The following is a 15,058-nucleotide window of genomic DNA, read 5'->3' as shown; positions in this document are numbered from 1 at the left end:
AGCTGTGAGTGGTTGTGAATTGTGCTTGAAATTACTGTCTTCTTGTAGGTTGAAACGTGATAACGAACGAAACGGAACGTAACTAACGTAATTAATGGAATAATGTTGTCATGTCTGACATGACACATCCAGCCAATTGTTTCTCATCGTCATTCAAATCACGCAGTTCTGTGATCTATTTGATACAAAGGAGAACGAGGTTCTCGGCTGTAGTGATAACAATCGTTGTGTAATGTTGTGATCACCATACCGGTGTGCCGTGCTTATCACGCAACAAATGGTTGTGCTTTCACGATAACGATCAGAAACGGTGGTATGCCAGCATGATTCGATTTCCGTACGAGGAGTCAATTAAGGAGAAGCTCAGCTGGCCGGGTACAGCAAACTGTGACCGTGCAGTTAAGTGGAATCAAGACAATCGAGTTAGTGACCTCGGTTGTCGCTGCAAGTAACAAAGCAGCCGCTGCTGTGAGACATGATGTCGATGTGTGTAGCTTAAAATTACATAAATCCCGCGCTCTCTGTAGTCGGGCGGAACCACAGGCATGGGGCATGGGGTTTGTCAGATTGTTGGAAATAAAATAGCTTAGAGCTAAACTGACTATCGGAACTGAACCATCGGAACTAAATTCCAGTGGATTTAATTTTTTCAAACGAAGTTTTCCATGAACGATTCGTCATAATACATGCACGTTGTTCGATTTAACTTTGCAAAACAACTTATGTAAGCTAAAAAAAATTTACAGACCAGAAAATTGCTTTCACAAGCAATGTTATCAGGCGCTCAAGGTGCATACTTAAGCGGCATGTGTGCGCCAAAAAATACCAGAGGTTACGATGGCCTAACAAATAGAATCCAATTCCATGTGGACGCCGAGCCTGTACGAGCAGCTTTATCAAGGCACGAATTTTGATTAGCGAAATTTGCTCTTCTGAAGGTTAGATTCTCATGTTTATTCACAACACTCTCGATGGCACGCCACTTCCAACGAATTTCGACATGCACAGTGGCAGAGGTCACAATTATTGATTTTCCAAATGGTAACTTTCGCCACCATGCGTAGAACATGTTCTTCCGCCGAAAGCCGAAAAGTGGCAAAAATTGACACCTTTGGCCATACGGGTGTTGCGTTATGTAAATTCGTGGTCCCGTCGTGGTCGACGGCACCGGAATCTTTGAATGCTAATAAGCGCATACTTGATCCTGTATCCTGTTCGTTTCGCACTGTCACTGCAGGTGCGACAACGACCGCTGCCGACGGTCGTTGTCGGCCGGATGTTGTTTAATCTTCCTTCAAAAAATAAGTTCTCCAAGCGATCGTTCTCGTTCTCCAAGCGTGTAGAGCAGATGCTGTTTGCGTGGATTCTATCTCACTTTATGGTTGATTTTAATATTCACTTACAGCGTAGGCTGCCCTAGTGAGAGGCGTATTTATTAGATGTACCACGTTGGTAGATGTCCCAGAGTCGCACGATAATACGATAATTGGTGAAATTCATAATTCAGACCATTGACTAGGAGTTTGCTGTTTCGCAAACTCTCTATAAATCATCCAAAAAGCACAAAAAACACCTGAAAGAATGCCAAATCAAATGTTGTTCATTATTTAGGGTAAGAATGTTGCAAAGAATGAAAAATTACAAACACAAAAAAAGGAGCTAATTTCGATACTGGATTTCTTCACATAAATGGACAAAAAACTTTCTAAACGAATCAACAAGAAACGGATAAAAGTTGGCTATAGAAAAGAAACCCTTAGAAGCGGTTGCCTAGAAGCTGTTCGATGAACCCATACTACTGAAAAATTGTAAAAGAATGTTAATAAACTGCTGGGCCTTCAATAAGGCGACATCATAATTGGGTTCGACATCGCTTCTCCGATATCGGTACCTCGGTCCTGCGTTTTTCGTCATAAAATGGGAAAAGGAATATTTACCAAAAAGGTATATGTTAAATTTCCCGTCAAATATTTTGTTATAATCACAGATGGATAGCTTGCTCAAACATCACGGTGTACAAATGGAAAAACGGTCTTGTCTTCGCCATTTTGCGACATGAAACGGGTACCATTGCATTTGATGAATTTTTCATTCCTTCCCGTACCACACAATGGTTGACATTTTGCTGCAACAGGAGATTGTTTTACAATCTTCAGGTGAACGACATCGTATGCCCGAGGCAGAAATCATATAAGTGGTACTGGGTCAATTTCTGACAGAAGCTTGTTCGGAATTTTAGTAAATATACTACAGAGAATGCTTCAGAAATCTTAGACCACAGCCGTGTCGCCCCAATCTGAGCCAATGGATAGGAGAGCAACATAAATTATGCTACAATTAATTTCACTTAGGGATTTACTCGATCAACCCTTTTTATGTGCCAACTGCTTGTTTTGTACTGCGAATTAGCAGCGATAAGGCTTCCTTTCTAACGATCAGTTTTCTTCATTCCAATCTTTAGCATCCAGATACCGAACCGGTGTTTGGTGTGGTGAGAAAAGTTGAGCGGGCGAGTGATAAACTGAAAGTTTTGCCCTAATGCTGCCAAAAGTGAAGCCATTTTACTGCACCCAGTATTGCATTGGGCGTGATGCAATCGAGGCACTAACGAGTCCATTACGAGAAACGAAATTTCATTACCTCACTTGACCGGTGGCGAACAAACTACTGGCAAACGTGCAGCCCCGAAGGGCACGGTGTTTGTGTGTATGTGTGTGAACGGTGTATAAATGAAGAACGTGTTCCGGTTTTTACTGAAAATGAATGCGTGTACAGTACCTAATCGCAGCTAAAAATGCAGTATATCATCATCGGTGGACTATTTATGCTGGCAACTTTTCACTTCAACGAACGCACCGCTATGGGTAAGTTATGCTAACGAACGATGATGGTGTTAAATGAACATACTAAATGAATAACTTAACATTATCAAATATGGATTTGATTGAAATGCAATTTGTATGCCTTCGGTAATGCCTTTTGATGTGTTGATTGCACAACAGGCAGCCCAACTTGAGCGGGAAACTTTGTTAAGTTTGTCTGCCTTCATAATGTAGCTAGCAAATACGCCGTACATCGACGAGATTTTTCTGTATACAGTTCGTTAACTGCGCTCGGAAGAATCATAGTTGGCTATCATATAGCCGGAAAAGTTTTCGAGACTTCGAGGGAGTCTTGAGTTCTTGAGACGCTCCAAAAACAATAGGAACGATGTTTGATTTCTTACTTCAGCCACGGTGAATAACAAATGCACTGGATCCGTTCATGGGGGTCCTGTACGTGCCGTGTGTGTGCGTTTTATTTGCAAGACTGCATTTCGGCAAGAGCCTCGCAGACATGCTCTAGTGTCGGGCGGGAGGATTTAGCGCGCTTGTAGTACGCTATCATGTTCACAAGCACAGGGAAAAAACAACTTTCAACCAGGATGAAGTATGATGAAAAACGTGGAACGGTTGTGGAGACCTTTTCAAGAAAATTTATCACCACCACCACCTCTTGCTTGGCATATTCTCTTCGTGGCCGGGCAGAACTGCAGAGCTACCGAGAGCATCCCGCCGCAGGTGAAGTGAAAATAGCCTCTCCATTCTTTTATGCTTCATTCTAAAATATTGCCCGGTGAAAAGAAAAACGAAAAGCCAAACGCTGAAATCCTTCCGACCGGAGACTGCATTCTTGCGCTTCTTGGAAGTTTAAGAAGAACGATGATGATGAGATAAATTTTTGGCAAGCTGGGCAAAAATAAAACGCCGTAAAGCATCGTGCAGGACACCTGTGGGGAGTTTTATTAGTTTTTTTCGAAGCCGCCCCGGCGAGCATGTATACGGGTTTGTTCTATAGAGCCTTAAACCGAAACCGGATCAGTGTGAATTGCAAAAATACGTCGACGATTGTTTTCAAACAAGGGCACTGAGTCGGCCGTTGGTGCTCAAAAATTCCAGAAAACTGTCTGGCGCACCGATTCAGTTTCCCGGAATAGTAAACACATCACCGGCGAGGCTCTAGTAAAACGTGGATTGAAATATGAGCATGTGAGTGTAGCGGCTGGTTTATTTTCCTTGGCTGTGTGCTATCAAATCGTTGAAATTCGACTCGGCGATAATAGTAGATATCATCACACTTAGTGGCAGTAATCTGAAAAGTCTTTCCGCCTGGTCTCAGGAGTAGGATGAATCTTTTACGACCGTAAACATACTACGGATTCCAAAGTGCCACGATATTGGTTTCTACGGTGTTTTCATTTCTATTAATGAACCGATGCCGATATTGCGTCTGAATCGAACGTAAGACGTGTCGCCATTTTGGGCCCTGGCTAGGTTTGGGGTTCCCAATTAGGATCGTGGGTCAAAAACGTGGCCCGAAACCCCGAAGAGCTCAATGAGAAAAGTTCCGATGTTTTATTGGTTATTTCTGGAATTGCTGCGGAAAGTTTACTTCCTTTTCTTTTTGCTATTTAACGATCAAAATAGTTAATTTCGTTTTGGCGATGTGGCCAAGTGACTGATGATTCCTGTAGAATTAACTGGAATCCAATAAGAGTGTTGTGAAAATAGCTGAACGAGCTTTTGGCCTTTACTGTTCATACTAAGCGCTAAAAACGGATGGCTTTTGTTCGCGTAAAAATGGCCAAAGAAACAGGAATTCTCTTTTATGGAACAGCCCAGCTTGTACTACCGGCCGCCACAAAGCGTAACGCCTTCACTTCTCTTACGCCTTACGAAGGGTCTTTCTTTACGACATGTCCTTTTAACCCCCATCGACCGAAACTCCAACGGCCACTTAGTCTGCCGGCAAGTACTATGACGGCCACGTTTACACTCAACCGTAGCTCTTCGACGCTCAGAAGTGTGCACTTCAGCCGGCACAGTAGACGGGTTGCCCCGGTGGGCTCGGTCCTTCCGGGGTGTTTGGGCCTTCGCGCGCTAACTACCCTTTGGCAGGCTGCAAAGGATAAAGAGATCGGACACAAAAAATAAAATAAAAACCGTTTTCCCCGACGGCAAAGATTGCACGCTGCGCGGGCTACTCTAAGGCAAGAGTTTCTTTCACTGCTGCATTCAGGACCTGCACCGGGGCTCCTGGAGTCCGATTGCTCCGAAAGGTAGGCGAAGTGGCGACACGCGTAGATGTCACGTTTTTGATTAACAAACGAAAGCAAATGTCAAAACAGTGATAATGGTACATTTTTGTTGGTTGTTTTTGGGAAGGTTTTTGCAAATTGCGGGCAAAATGAAACAATATGGATGCCGGAAAGTCTGTCAAAACTAAGTGACAGCACGGGTATGCCCGAACAAAACAACTGAACTTCCTCGAACCCTTCATGGCAGTTCCGTCAGCGGAGCGGACCACTTCAATTCATTACGCCAAACCTTCTCACATAATACCGGCACTCATGATTCCCGGTAATGAATGGTATAAGAAAGGTAGCAATGCCAAACAAAAGTTTTCGGCATAATATATGTAAAGTTGGACTGGCAACCCGGCGGCGGGATGGGGCGCTTGTTCAACTGGCAACACGGAACTGGCGAAACGCGAAAGAGTCAGTCGCGAGAGAAACGTCTAAGAGAGCAGATCTGCATTACATTTGGTGTCAGAAGCCGGGATAGAAGTGCGTTTCAAAGAAGAAAACCGACTCATCATGGAAGAAGTAAAAGAACTCTGTGAAAATATGACGAAGATGGGATTGATTCGCAAGTGTGAGGGGTTAGGTTTGTCGACAGACGGCGACAAAAAGACGCTTGCCCAGCGGATCATCCAGCATATGCAGCCGGGAGTGAACAGCGATGTTCCCGGAAACGACGAAGACGGCGAAGGCGGCGTAGTAGATAGTGCGAACGAGGGTACTTCCAGAGGCATCGTGGGCAATAACGACGATAAAGACGACGACGAAGACGACGAAGATAGCCCCGCGGAAGGAAGTACATCGCGATATTATACACCGCTGAAGCGATCAAGCAGCAAGATGGAACGACGTCCCTACACATTTAGAGATGTAGAGGACAGCATAGAATCCTTCGGAGCCACTGACGGGCAAGATGTGAGAGTTTGGCTCACGCAATTTGAATCAATTGCGAAAGCGGCCAACTGGAACGAGGAACAAAAATTGATCATGTGCAGAAAAAAGCTGATAGAGACGGCAAGACGATTCATGTTCGCTGAAACAAACACAACCAGCTACATGAAATTAAAGATGGCGCTGATTGAAGAGTTTGCCCCAAGGTTGAGGGCTAGCGACGTGCACCGAATGCTGGTTAATAGACGGAAGAAACCAGCCGAGTCTACCCTCGACTACGTTTACGAGATGCAGAGAATAGCCAAGCAAATTAGTCTAGACGAACAAAGTGTTTGCGGCTATATCATAGATGGAATTACGCGAAGTGAATTTCACCGCGCAACGCTATATGAAGCAAAAACTGTTAGCGAACTTAAACAGAAATTGCGATCCTACGAACGGGCAAAAGAAGAGAACGTGAAAGTCGAGCGCACAGACAAAGCAAAAGACGAGCACAAAGACCAAACCCAGAGCGGGCAGCGAAGCAAAGGCCATGGAGTACGTGGAAACTCAACAAAGCAATGTTTCGGTTGCGGGGAGCAGGGTCACCTCGCAGGGGAATGCCCCCAGAAACAAAATGGCGTGAAATGCTTCAAGTGCAACAAGTTTGGCCACATAGCGAAACAGTGTGATAAACGCGACGATACACGCGCGGAGCAAGTAAATACAGTATGGAAAACGCCGATCATCAGTGTTGAAATAAGTAAGGTGAAGTGTCGTACATTGTTTGACACCGGCAGCGGATGCAATTTACTAAGCAAAAGCGTGTATCATAAGATCGGGTCGCCAGCGTTGACAACGACAGAAATGGTATTCAGCGGCTTTGGTGCAAGAGTAACCAAACCTTACGGGAGGCTGGAACTGAACATAACAATAGAAGACGAGATAATTCCACAAATGCCATTTTACGTGGTCCCAACGAATAGCATGAGTTATGACGCTATATTGGGTATGGATTCACTACACAAAGTAGAGGTGCAGTTTACAGAAGACGGCATTCAGATTAACAAGAAGATTGCCAACCCCAAAGACGAGGAAAAAGAACAATTAATGGCAATAATGATGGTGAACGACGAGAGTGAACTGAATGTACCGCCACAGTGGAAATCAGAGATTCGAGAAATCATTGATGAATTCAATGAAAATCATAAGACGCTTGAGGAATGCCCGGTAACATTAGAAATTATACCGGATGAGAAGATGATACCATTCCGGCAATCGCCATCGCGGTTAGCAACATGTGAAGCGGAAATAGTGGACCGGCAGGTGGATGAATGGCTAGATTCGGGAGTAATTCGACCGTCAGCATCGAATTTTGCAAGCCGAGTGATAGTTGTGAAGAAAAAGGACGGAACTAGTCGTGTCTGCATTGACTTTCGGAAGTTAAATTCCATGGTGCTAAAGGATGGATTTCCAATCCCAGTGGTGGACGATGTGCTGGGAAAATTGCACAAGGCGTCGTGGTTTACTGCTTTGGACCTGGAAAATGGATTTTTTCATGTTCCCATTGCAGAGGGCAGTAAGAAATACACCGGATTCGTAACCAGAAGAGGCCAGTACGAATTCAACCGCGCACCATTTGGGTTTTGCAACTCGCCTGCAGTCTTCATACGATATGTGAACCATGTGTTTCAACCACTGCTAAATGATGATGTTATGGATTTATACATGGATGATATTATTGTACACGGAGAAAGTGTCGAAGAATGTTTGATGAAGACGAGAACAGTGTTTGGTAAAGCAGCTGAATTTGGATTGAGAATCAAGTGGAAAAAGTGCAAGTTCCTGCAGAGATCTATCCATTTCTTAGGACACTACGTGGAAAACGGAACGATCTCACCTGGACCCGAGAAGACGACCGCCATAAGTAAATTTCCAGTTCCACGCAATGTGAGAGCCGTACAAGCGTTTTTGGGCTTAACCGGATATTTTAGAAAGTTCGTGCAACAATATGCGGTCGTAGCCAAACCACTGACTAATTTGCTGCGCAAAGATTGTGAATTCATCATGGGACCAAACGAGATCGACGCGTTCGAACAATTGAAGATGATGCTGGTGCGCGAACCAGTTCTGAAGATGTACAACAGGGACGCGCAGACGGAAGTGCACACTGACGCTTCGAAAGACGGATTTGGAGCCACCTTACTACAATGGGCAGAGGGGAAGCTGCACCCAGTGTTCTATTGGAGTAAGAAAACGACGGAAGCGGAAGAGCGGCTGCACAGCTACATATTGGAGGCGAAAGCGGTTTATTTGGCAATCAGGAAGTTCCGACATTATTTGTTAGGAGTGCGATTTAAGCTAGTAACCGACTGTAGCGCTTTCAAACAAACCCTTAAGAAGGCGGACGTGCCTAAGGAAGTGGTACCTTGGGTACTATACTTACAAGATTTTGAATTTGAGACAGAGCATCGAGTGGGTGCAAGAATGAAACATGTAGATTGTCTAAGCCGATACCCTAACTTTGTTGGAACGATAATGTCAGGGATAACGGGGGTTTTGATTAAAAACCAGCGAGATGACGAACAGGTAAAGGCTATAGTAGAAATGCTTAAAACTAGGCCCTATGAAGGTTACAAGATGAAAGGTGATTTATTATATAAGCACGTAGAAGGTCAGGACGTAATTGTAGTCCCTAGAAAAATGGAGAGACAAATTATTTACGACGCGCATAACGAAGGACACTTTGCAAATAAGAAAACGATCCATTACATTAGGCAGAAGTACTGGATCCCGCATTTAGAAAGAAAGGTCACTGAAATAGTGAATAATTGCGTGCGTTGCATCATGTTTAGTAAAAAACTAGGGCGGAAGGAAGGATTTCTGCAGTGTATTGACAAAGGCGACAGGCCATTGAACACGTTACACTTCGATCACATTGGCCCGATGGACGCAACGTCCAAACAGTATAAGTACATCTTAACGATGATTGATGGGTTTTCTAAATTTACGTGGCTTTACCCAACTAAAACTACGAACTGCGAAGAGACATTGCGGCAATTGAAGATGTGGTCTGCAATATTTGGGAACCCAGCTAGGATTATAACAGATCGAGGAGCGGCATTTACAGCCAATCTGTTTGCAGAGTATATTCGAGAAAATAATATCGAGCATGTTGTCTCGACTACAGGTGTACCACGAGGAAATGGGCAGGTTGAAAGGATGAATCGAACCGTAATATCATTGCTAGCTAAAGTGTCTGCTGATGATTCCACCCATTGGTACAAGTACGTCTCGCGAGTTCAAAGAGCCATCAACGCTAACGTAAGCAGTGCAACAAAACGAACTCCATTCGAATTATTATTCGGAATCAAGATGTTAAATCAGAGTGATGATCAGATAACTTCATTAGTTCAGCAGGAAATGTTTGAAGAATTTGATAGTGAGAGGGACACCTTACGACGAGAAGCTAAGCAGGCGATTGAAAGGGCTCAAGGAAGTTATAAAAAATATTACAATGCTAAAAGGAAGCCTGCTAGAGGATACGTCGTAGGCGATTTAGTGGCCATTAAAAGGACGCAGTTTGTAGCGGGACGAAAAATGGCAAGCGAGTACCTAGGACCGTATAGAGTGACACAGGTCAATCGGAATGGACGGTACAAGGTCGAGAGGTTGAAGGAATCCGGGAGTGAAGGCCCAAACGTCACGGCAACCAGTGAGGATAATATGAGGTTGTGGGCCTATAGTAAGAACAACGAAGATCTATCGGATGAAGAAGCATCAGAAGAAGAAGCGGGAGAACAGGCATCAGGGACTGTTGCCTGATCAGGACGGCCGATTGTAAAGTTGGACTGGCAACCCGGCGGCGGGATGGGGCGCTTGTTCAACTGGCAACACGGAACTGGCGAAACGCGAAAGAGTCAGTCGCGAGAGAAACGTCTAAGAGAGCAGATCTGCAATACATATATACTTTGCCTTCAAGAGAGCAAACAATGCCTTTGTGCCATTTGATGCATCTTGTCCTTAAGCTAAATGCAACGATAAAGTAGAACAAAAAGTCAAATAGAAAGTGCTCGGGTAGTTTCAATATTTGCAAAATATTTATACATATATTTAAAAAAAAAAAACCAATATAATAAAATTTTGGGGTAAATGTATGAATTACATTCGAGCACGAAAATTGGAGCGCCTTTGTAAAAAATGTATGGAATTAAAGAAATCTATGTGCCAGCACCTTTTTCCCAGCTTGGGCGTATTGATTTTCTTTAATCTTGTAAGATAAATGTTTATTGATTAAATTTAAAATGATACACAAACCTTTTTGCACCAAATGTTCAACAGCAACTTGTTTTTTTTTAAATATTTCTGTTTTATTACCCATACCCGTTGAGCGTACGCGATCCAAATATAGCTTCTGGTCGTCTTTTCCCTCTGTTCCGTTACAGCTGTAAATCAACATATGGCGACGGCCCAGGAAAATCGAGTCGTTAAAAAATTTTCACCCCACCCGTACTTCGATTTTGATGTGCCTCGGAACATTACGACCCGCGTGGGACAAACGGCGTTCATCAACTGCCGGGTCGAGCAAATGGGTGACAAATCGGTAAGGAACCATTAGCGGCGGTGCTTTATGTTGCCCTAATTTCAATTACGGTCCGTTTGTGGCGGCCAGCCCGTAGTGCGTAGGGCTGCTGCTGATTCACTGGCCCCGATGTGCGCAATAAATTTAGTTTCAATTCGAAAGCTTTCGCTCCGGATCTTTGCCGTGTCCTTGAAAATGAGCGCCCCAAGGCCGTTTCGTTGTATTTGAGATCATCTGCTAAATTAGTCACCCTCCGACAGGCAGGCCTGTGCGTCCTCCGGTGATGGGCAGCATTTTTTTCGATTGATTTTTCCTGGAACCACGTGAAGCACCCTAACAAATGATATCAGCGAGCATGATGAACGCCGCCGAACCGGCAACCGGCACATTCATGCTGCGTAAGAGCCCATCGATCCAATCACAGTTCCCTTTTTTTTGGTGCCGTTCCAACAAAACGATCGTCTGCGTGTGGGTTGAGGCTGACACATCACTTCCTACTTGAGGGCTGAATGGCGAAATTGCCACCTTTCTTCCTCACTCAGTCGGCCTCTTTCGGTGAGGGATTTCCGTGCGTCGGAAAATGCATGACACGCCCGTCCTGGTAACTGGTTCCGGAAAAGTGCCCAGAACCGAGCGCCCAAGAATGTGCTGCAAAGCAGATTGATAACCTGTTACTGACGCAGGTGGGATTTATGCCGTACTCTTTCCATAACGGAGCCCACACGCTGCGCGCTGGGCTCCCCTTCTGAGCCGGAGCTCCCAACACGGAGAAAGTTTACAAACGAGACATTATATTGTTCCTGGCGACGGGGTGGTTGGAGCGTAAAAAAGCACAACGTTACGAGGGTGGAAAGATTTGTAAACAAACTCGTGAAAAAGTGCTTTTCAAGGCTCCTGAGCAGCAGCATCAGCCGTAGCGGCTCGTACGGGAAAAACAAAAATAAATTGGCCGGGTTTTGCGAGAAGATTTGGTATCGATGTTTGAAACACAACACAACAAACATTATCGCAGCAAATTTCGGTTTGCAGAAGTGTGAAGTGTGTACGAAAATAAACATCGATTGTAACAAACGACTGTAACTTCGCGAACAGCACATTAACATAACCGCTCCCGGCAGGTCTCATGGATTCGGAAACGGGATCTACACATCCTGTCTGCAGGAACCGCCGTCTACACTTCAGACGAGCGCTTTCAGGTGAGTTCGCCCTCGGTTGAACCGCGATGGTTCGAAATTTTGTAATCAGATTAACGTTCGCGTGTGATAAGGAAAAAAAAATGTAGCTCAAGCGTTCATTTAGTTTAGTTTAGTTTCAACTCCTTAATCTGTTGCGATATAATTATGAAAATGTCCACATAAATCCTAATCTTATTGCCCTCGTTCCCCGACCGCAGGTGATACGATCCGAGAAAGCGGAGAACTGGACGCTGCAAATAAAATTTGCCCAGCAAAGGGACTCCGGCATATACGAGTGTCAGGTGAACACGGAGCCAAAGATGTCCATGGCGTTTCGCCTGAACGTAGTAGGTAGGTACTTTCGGACCGTAACCTTCGGGCGGCGAATCGAGCAGCAGATTGAGACATATCTTTCCGCGGTTTTCTTTCTTTTTTGTATAGAAGCGAAAGCCATTATCCTTGGACCAACGGATCTATACGTAAAAATGGGCAGCATCGTTACGCTGACGTGCATCATCAGCCAGGGACCACACGACCTAGGGACAATCTATTGGTATCGAGGTAAGCTTGGGCCGCAAACGGTAGCTTGCAAAGCTTTCACTTCGATGGTACACCTCAAGTGCACTGTCGGGTGGAAAATGCAAAACAATAAGCCATCAAGATCGGTTGCCAAAACAAGTTACAGCGCCAGGGCGAGATACTCCAGTTGATGGCTTTCTCACTTCACTCGCTACCGCCTCGCCATTGTGGCAGTTCTCAGCTTAAATCCGATGAATATTCCCTACCTCATTAGGCTAATTAAAATTTCTTCACACAGGATCGAGCCTCGTGCAGCCGGTACTACTGCAGTCTAGTGATCCATCATTAGCATATCTACATCGAATATCGGTCGAACTTAAGTGGACGGAAGCGCTTACATCACGGTACGTCCCGCCGCACCGTTCTCATAATTAAACGCCCATTCCCTGCGCCGAACGCAAACTCAATTTGCCCTGTACAAACGATCCCCCAGTTGTCATTGGGTCTCGGGTATGGTCGGGCTGGGTTGGGCTGGGCTGGGCCGGGAATTTATTTCTGCGTGCACCACCAGTTTACACATGCTCCATCATGACGAAGGGAGCCCGGAACCGGGCTGCATTGTTGGCGTGTGGTTGGCGAATGCATTAAGCTCCTGTTGATTCAATCACGGGCTCGGTTTGTGAGCTCCATCCACTACATAGCGGTAACGAGCGCTCCGCTGTGGATGTGCTCGAAAGCTATGTACACACCCAAACTCACGAAAACCCAGGGGCTGCCATTTCCAGTTATATGCATACTAAAAAGCTTCACTTCCCTTCTCGGGCATCGGCGGCAACGCTCACGTGCCCACGGTTAATAACACAATTTTAATTACTCTTCTTGCAGTCTGAAAATTCTCGGTGCCAAATTGTCTGACACGGGCAACTATACGTGTCTTCCGACGTCGGCCGAGGGCAGCAGCGTACTGGTGCATGTGATAAACGGTAAGCCACAGAAACACACACAGCGCAGCGAAGTGTCTCCAAAAACGCAACCATAAACCCACTTTCCATGACAGCCCGTCCCGATTATCCGACGCAACGAAGATTTGCGTCCAACCAGGGCAAACTAAGGGCACCCCGTCGGGACATTTGAGCGGGCAGGTTTTGGCTAAATAACGTCGGGGCTGATTTACTGGACCACCGTTCGAGCGCTTGATGAAATTATTTAAAACAAAAAAGTTATCCAATCGGAGCCGTGGCAGTGGTCAAGGGCGACAGTGCTAGAGAGTGGCATAGAGGGTTCCACAGTTGATAAATACTTGGGAGTTGCATCCACCGATAGGACCGATGTTGTCTGCTCCTGAATGGTCATCCAGTATAGCAAATTCGTGTAACGTGTCATGCCTGAAATTAGCGCTCGGTGGTTCCAATTTCGCTATAGAGAGATCGTTCATCATTTCTGTCGATGGAAAGCGAAATTCCGTTAAATGCCATGCCATTTCTGCAATGCCACGGCGTTGCCAATAATTAACGTAATCAGTTCCATAATGACGTGACATAAGAGCGAAACCCACGTGACAGCAATCAATTGGTTCACCGGCGGCACAAGGTCAGAGTGCCACTCGGTCCGATCGCCGTCGGGGCTCTCGAATACACCCATGATTCCAATGCAAATAATTCCGCTTTTTCCGCATTCATTAGAGCTCGTGTCATGTCGCATGAGGCCCTGGGAAAAATCCAATAAAACCTCCGCCACACTACGGTACAACGTAAACAGCGCCGTTTGCCGTTTTCCGTTTCGTGTTGACAAAGCGCCGCCGCGGGCCTGAAAAACTAAACCCACAACCGCTAGCTTCGAAGATGGAAAGTCACCGATGTGGCCCCGGGAAGTGGTGAAAAATCGCTATTTGATTCTGCGACGGGGCACAAAGACTAACGCAAAGAAAAAAAAAGCCCATCTCCACAAGATTACAAATGATTCGCGTCGTTCGCGAGTCCTTCGCCTATCTTCGCAGCGCTCGCCATTTTTCCTGCCCGTGTTGATCGCACCTCACAGTGTCACTGTTTCGCAACCCAACCTTTGTGTTTGTGTTCTCCTTTTTCTATCGTTACCACAGGAGAGCATCCTGCGGCAATGCAGCGCGGATGCGCGACAACCACCAACGGGAATCACCGGCGAAGCATACAGCTGCTCGCCGCGATGCTGGCTGTGCTGCTGCTCGCCCTGCACCCTGGTGTCCTTCGGGGCGAGCTCGGGCAACCGGTGCCGACTGGCGATGGCGACAGGACGCCGCAAAGGACCCCAGCGCCAGCTCAGGACAGCTCGGGATGCAAAGTGATACCGAGGCGACCCCGCGGCACTATATCATCGTCAACTGCAGCGTAATGTGCATGTGCCCGCCGAGAGCCGAGCAGCCAACCGGAGCCAAATCACGACATGGTGGACCCGGGGCCTGGTGGTCGTTAGCCGGGCCGGCGGCGCCCAGTAATCAGGGTACCGAGCCACTCGGCGAACCAGCGACAAATGGTGATGTATGCACCGACGGCGAGCTGAGCCCCGAAAAAAGTAGCTCCCGGCCGTCCGGTGTTGTAGTTTGTAGTTTCATTTTCCGGCAAAGTATCTCCACGTGCCAGGGGTATCAGGGTGCCGCGAACGTGCGAGTTGCCGGGCAGACATTAAACTAATAAAACCGATCGACGACACCGAACGTACACAGTATACAAAACTATTGTTTACGAGCCACAAACTGTAGCGGGCGAGTGATTAGATGCCGAGAACTTTCGGGAACGAACTCTCCTGGCGCGCCCCCCG

At 46.1% G+C, this 15,058-nt stretch overlaps 1 protein-coding gene across 1 annotated transcript; it reads left to right on the top strand.

The window, feature by feature from the left end:
* Window positions 1–2,755: 2,755 nt before the first annotated feature.
* On the top strand, window positions 2,756–14,632 carry LOC128271023 (zwei Ig domain protein zig-8-like). The gene is made up of 8 exons (XM_053008454.1): window positions 2,756–2,864; window positions 10,435–10,592; window positions 11,690–11,767; window positions 11,965–12,097; window positions 12,188–12,307; window positions 12,564–12,669; window positions 13,151–13,248; window positions 14,364–14,632. Exons 1-8 carry the CDS (start codon window positions 2,795–2,797, stop codon window positions 14,630–14,632), a joined length of 1,032 nt encoding a protein of 343 aa, XP_052864414.1. The 5' UTR covers window positions 2,756–2,794.
* The last annotated feature ends 426 nt before the right edge of the window (window positions 14,633–15,058 follow it).

This window comes from Anopheles cruzii, chromosome 3, assembly GCF_943734635.1.
Source record: "Anopheles cruzii chromosome 3, idAnoCruzAS_RS32_06, whole genome shotgun sequence".
Classification (NCBI taxonomy): Eukaryota; Metazoa; Arthropoda; class Insecta; order Diptera; family Culicidae; genus Anopheles; species Anopheles cruzii.
This window is presented reverse-complemented; position numbering and strand designations above follow the sequence as displayed.

Bases quoted from the DNA above. Each gene is read 5' to 3' on its own strand.
- LOC128271023 (XM_053008454.1), top strand. From the start codon at position 2,795: ATGCAGTATATCATCATCGGTGGACTATTTATGCTGGCAACTTTTCAC. The intron at 12,098-12,187 runs GTAGGTACTTTC...TTTTTTGTATAG, and splicing joins GTTTCGCCTGAACGTAGTAG to AAGCGAAAGCCATTATCCTT. The intron at 12,670-13,150 runs GTACGTCCCGCC...CTCTTCTTGCAG, and splicing joins ACGGAAGCGCTTACATCACG to TCTGAAAATTCTCGGTGCCA.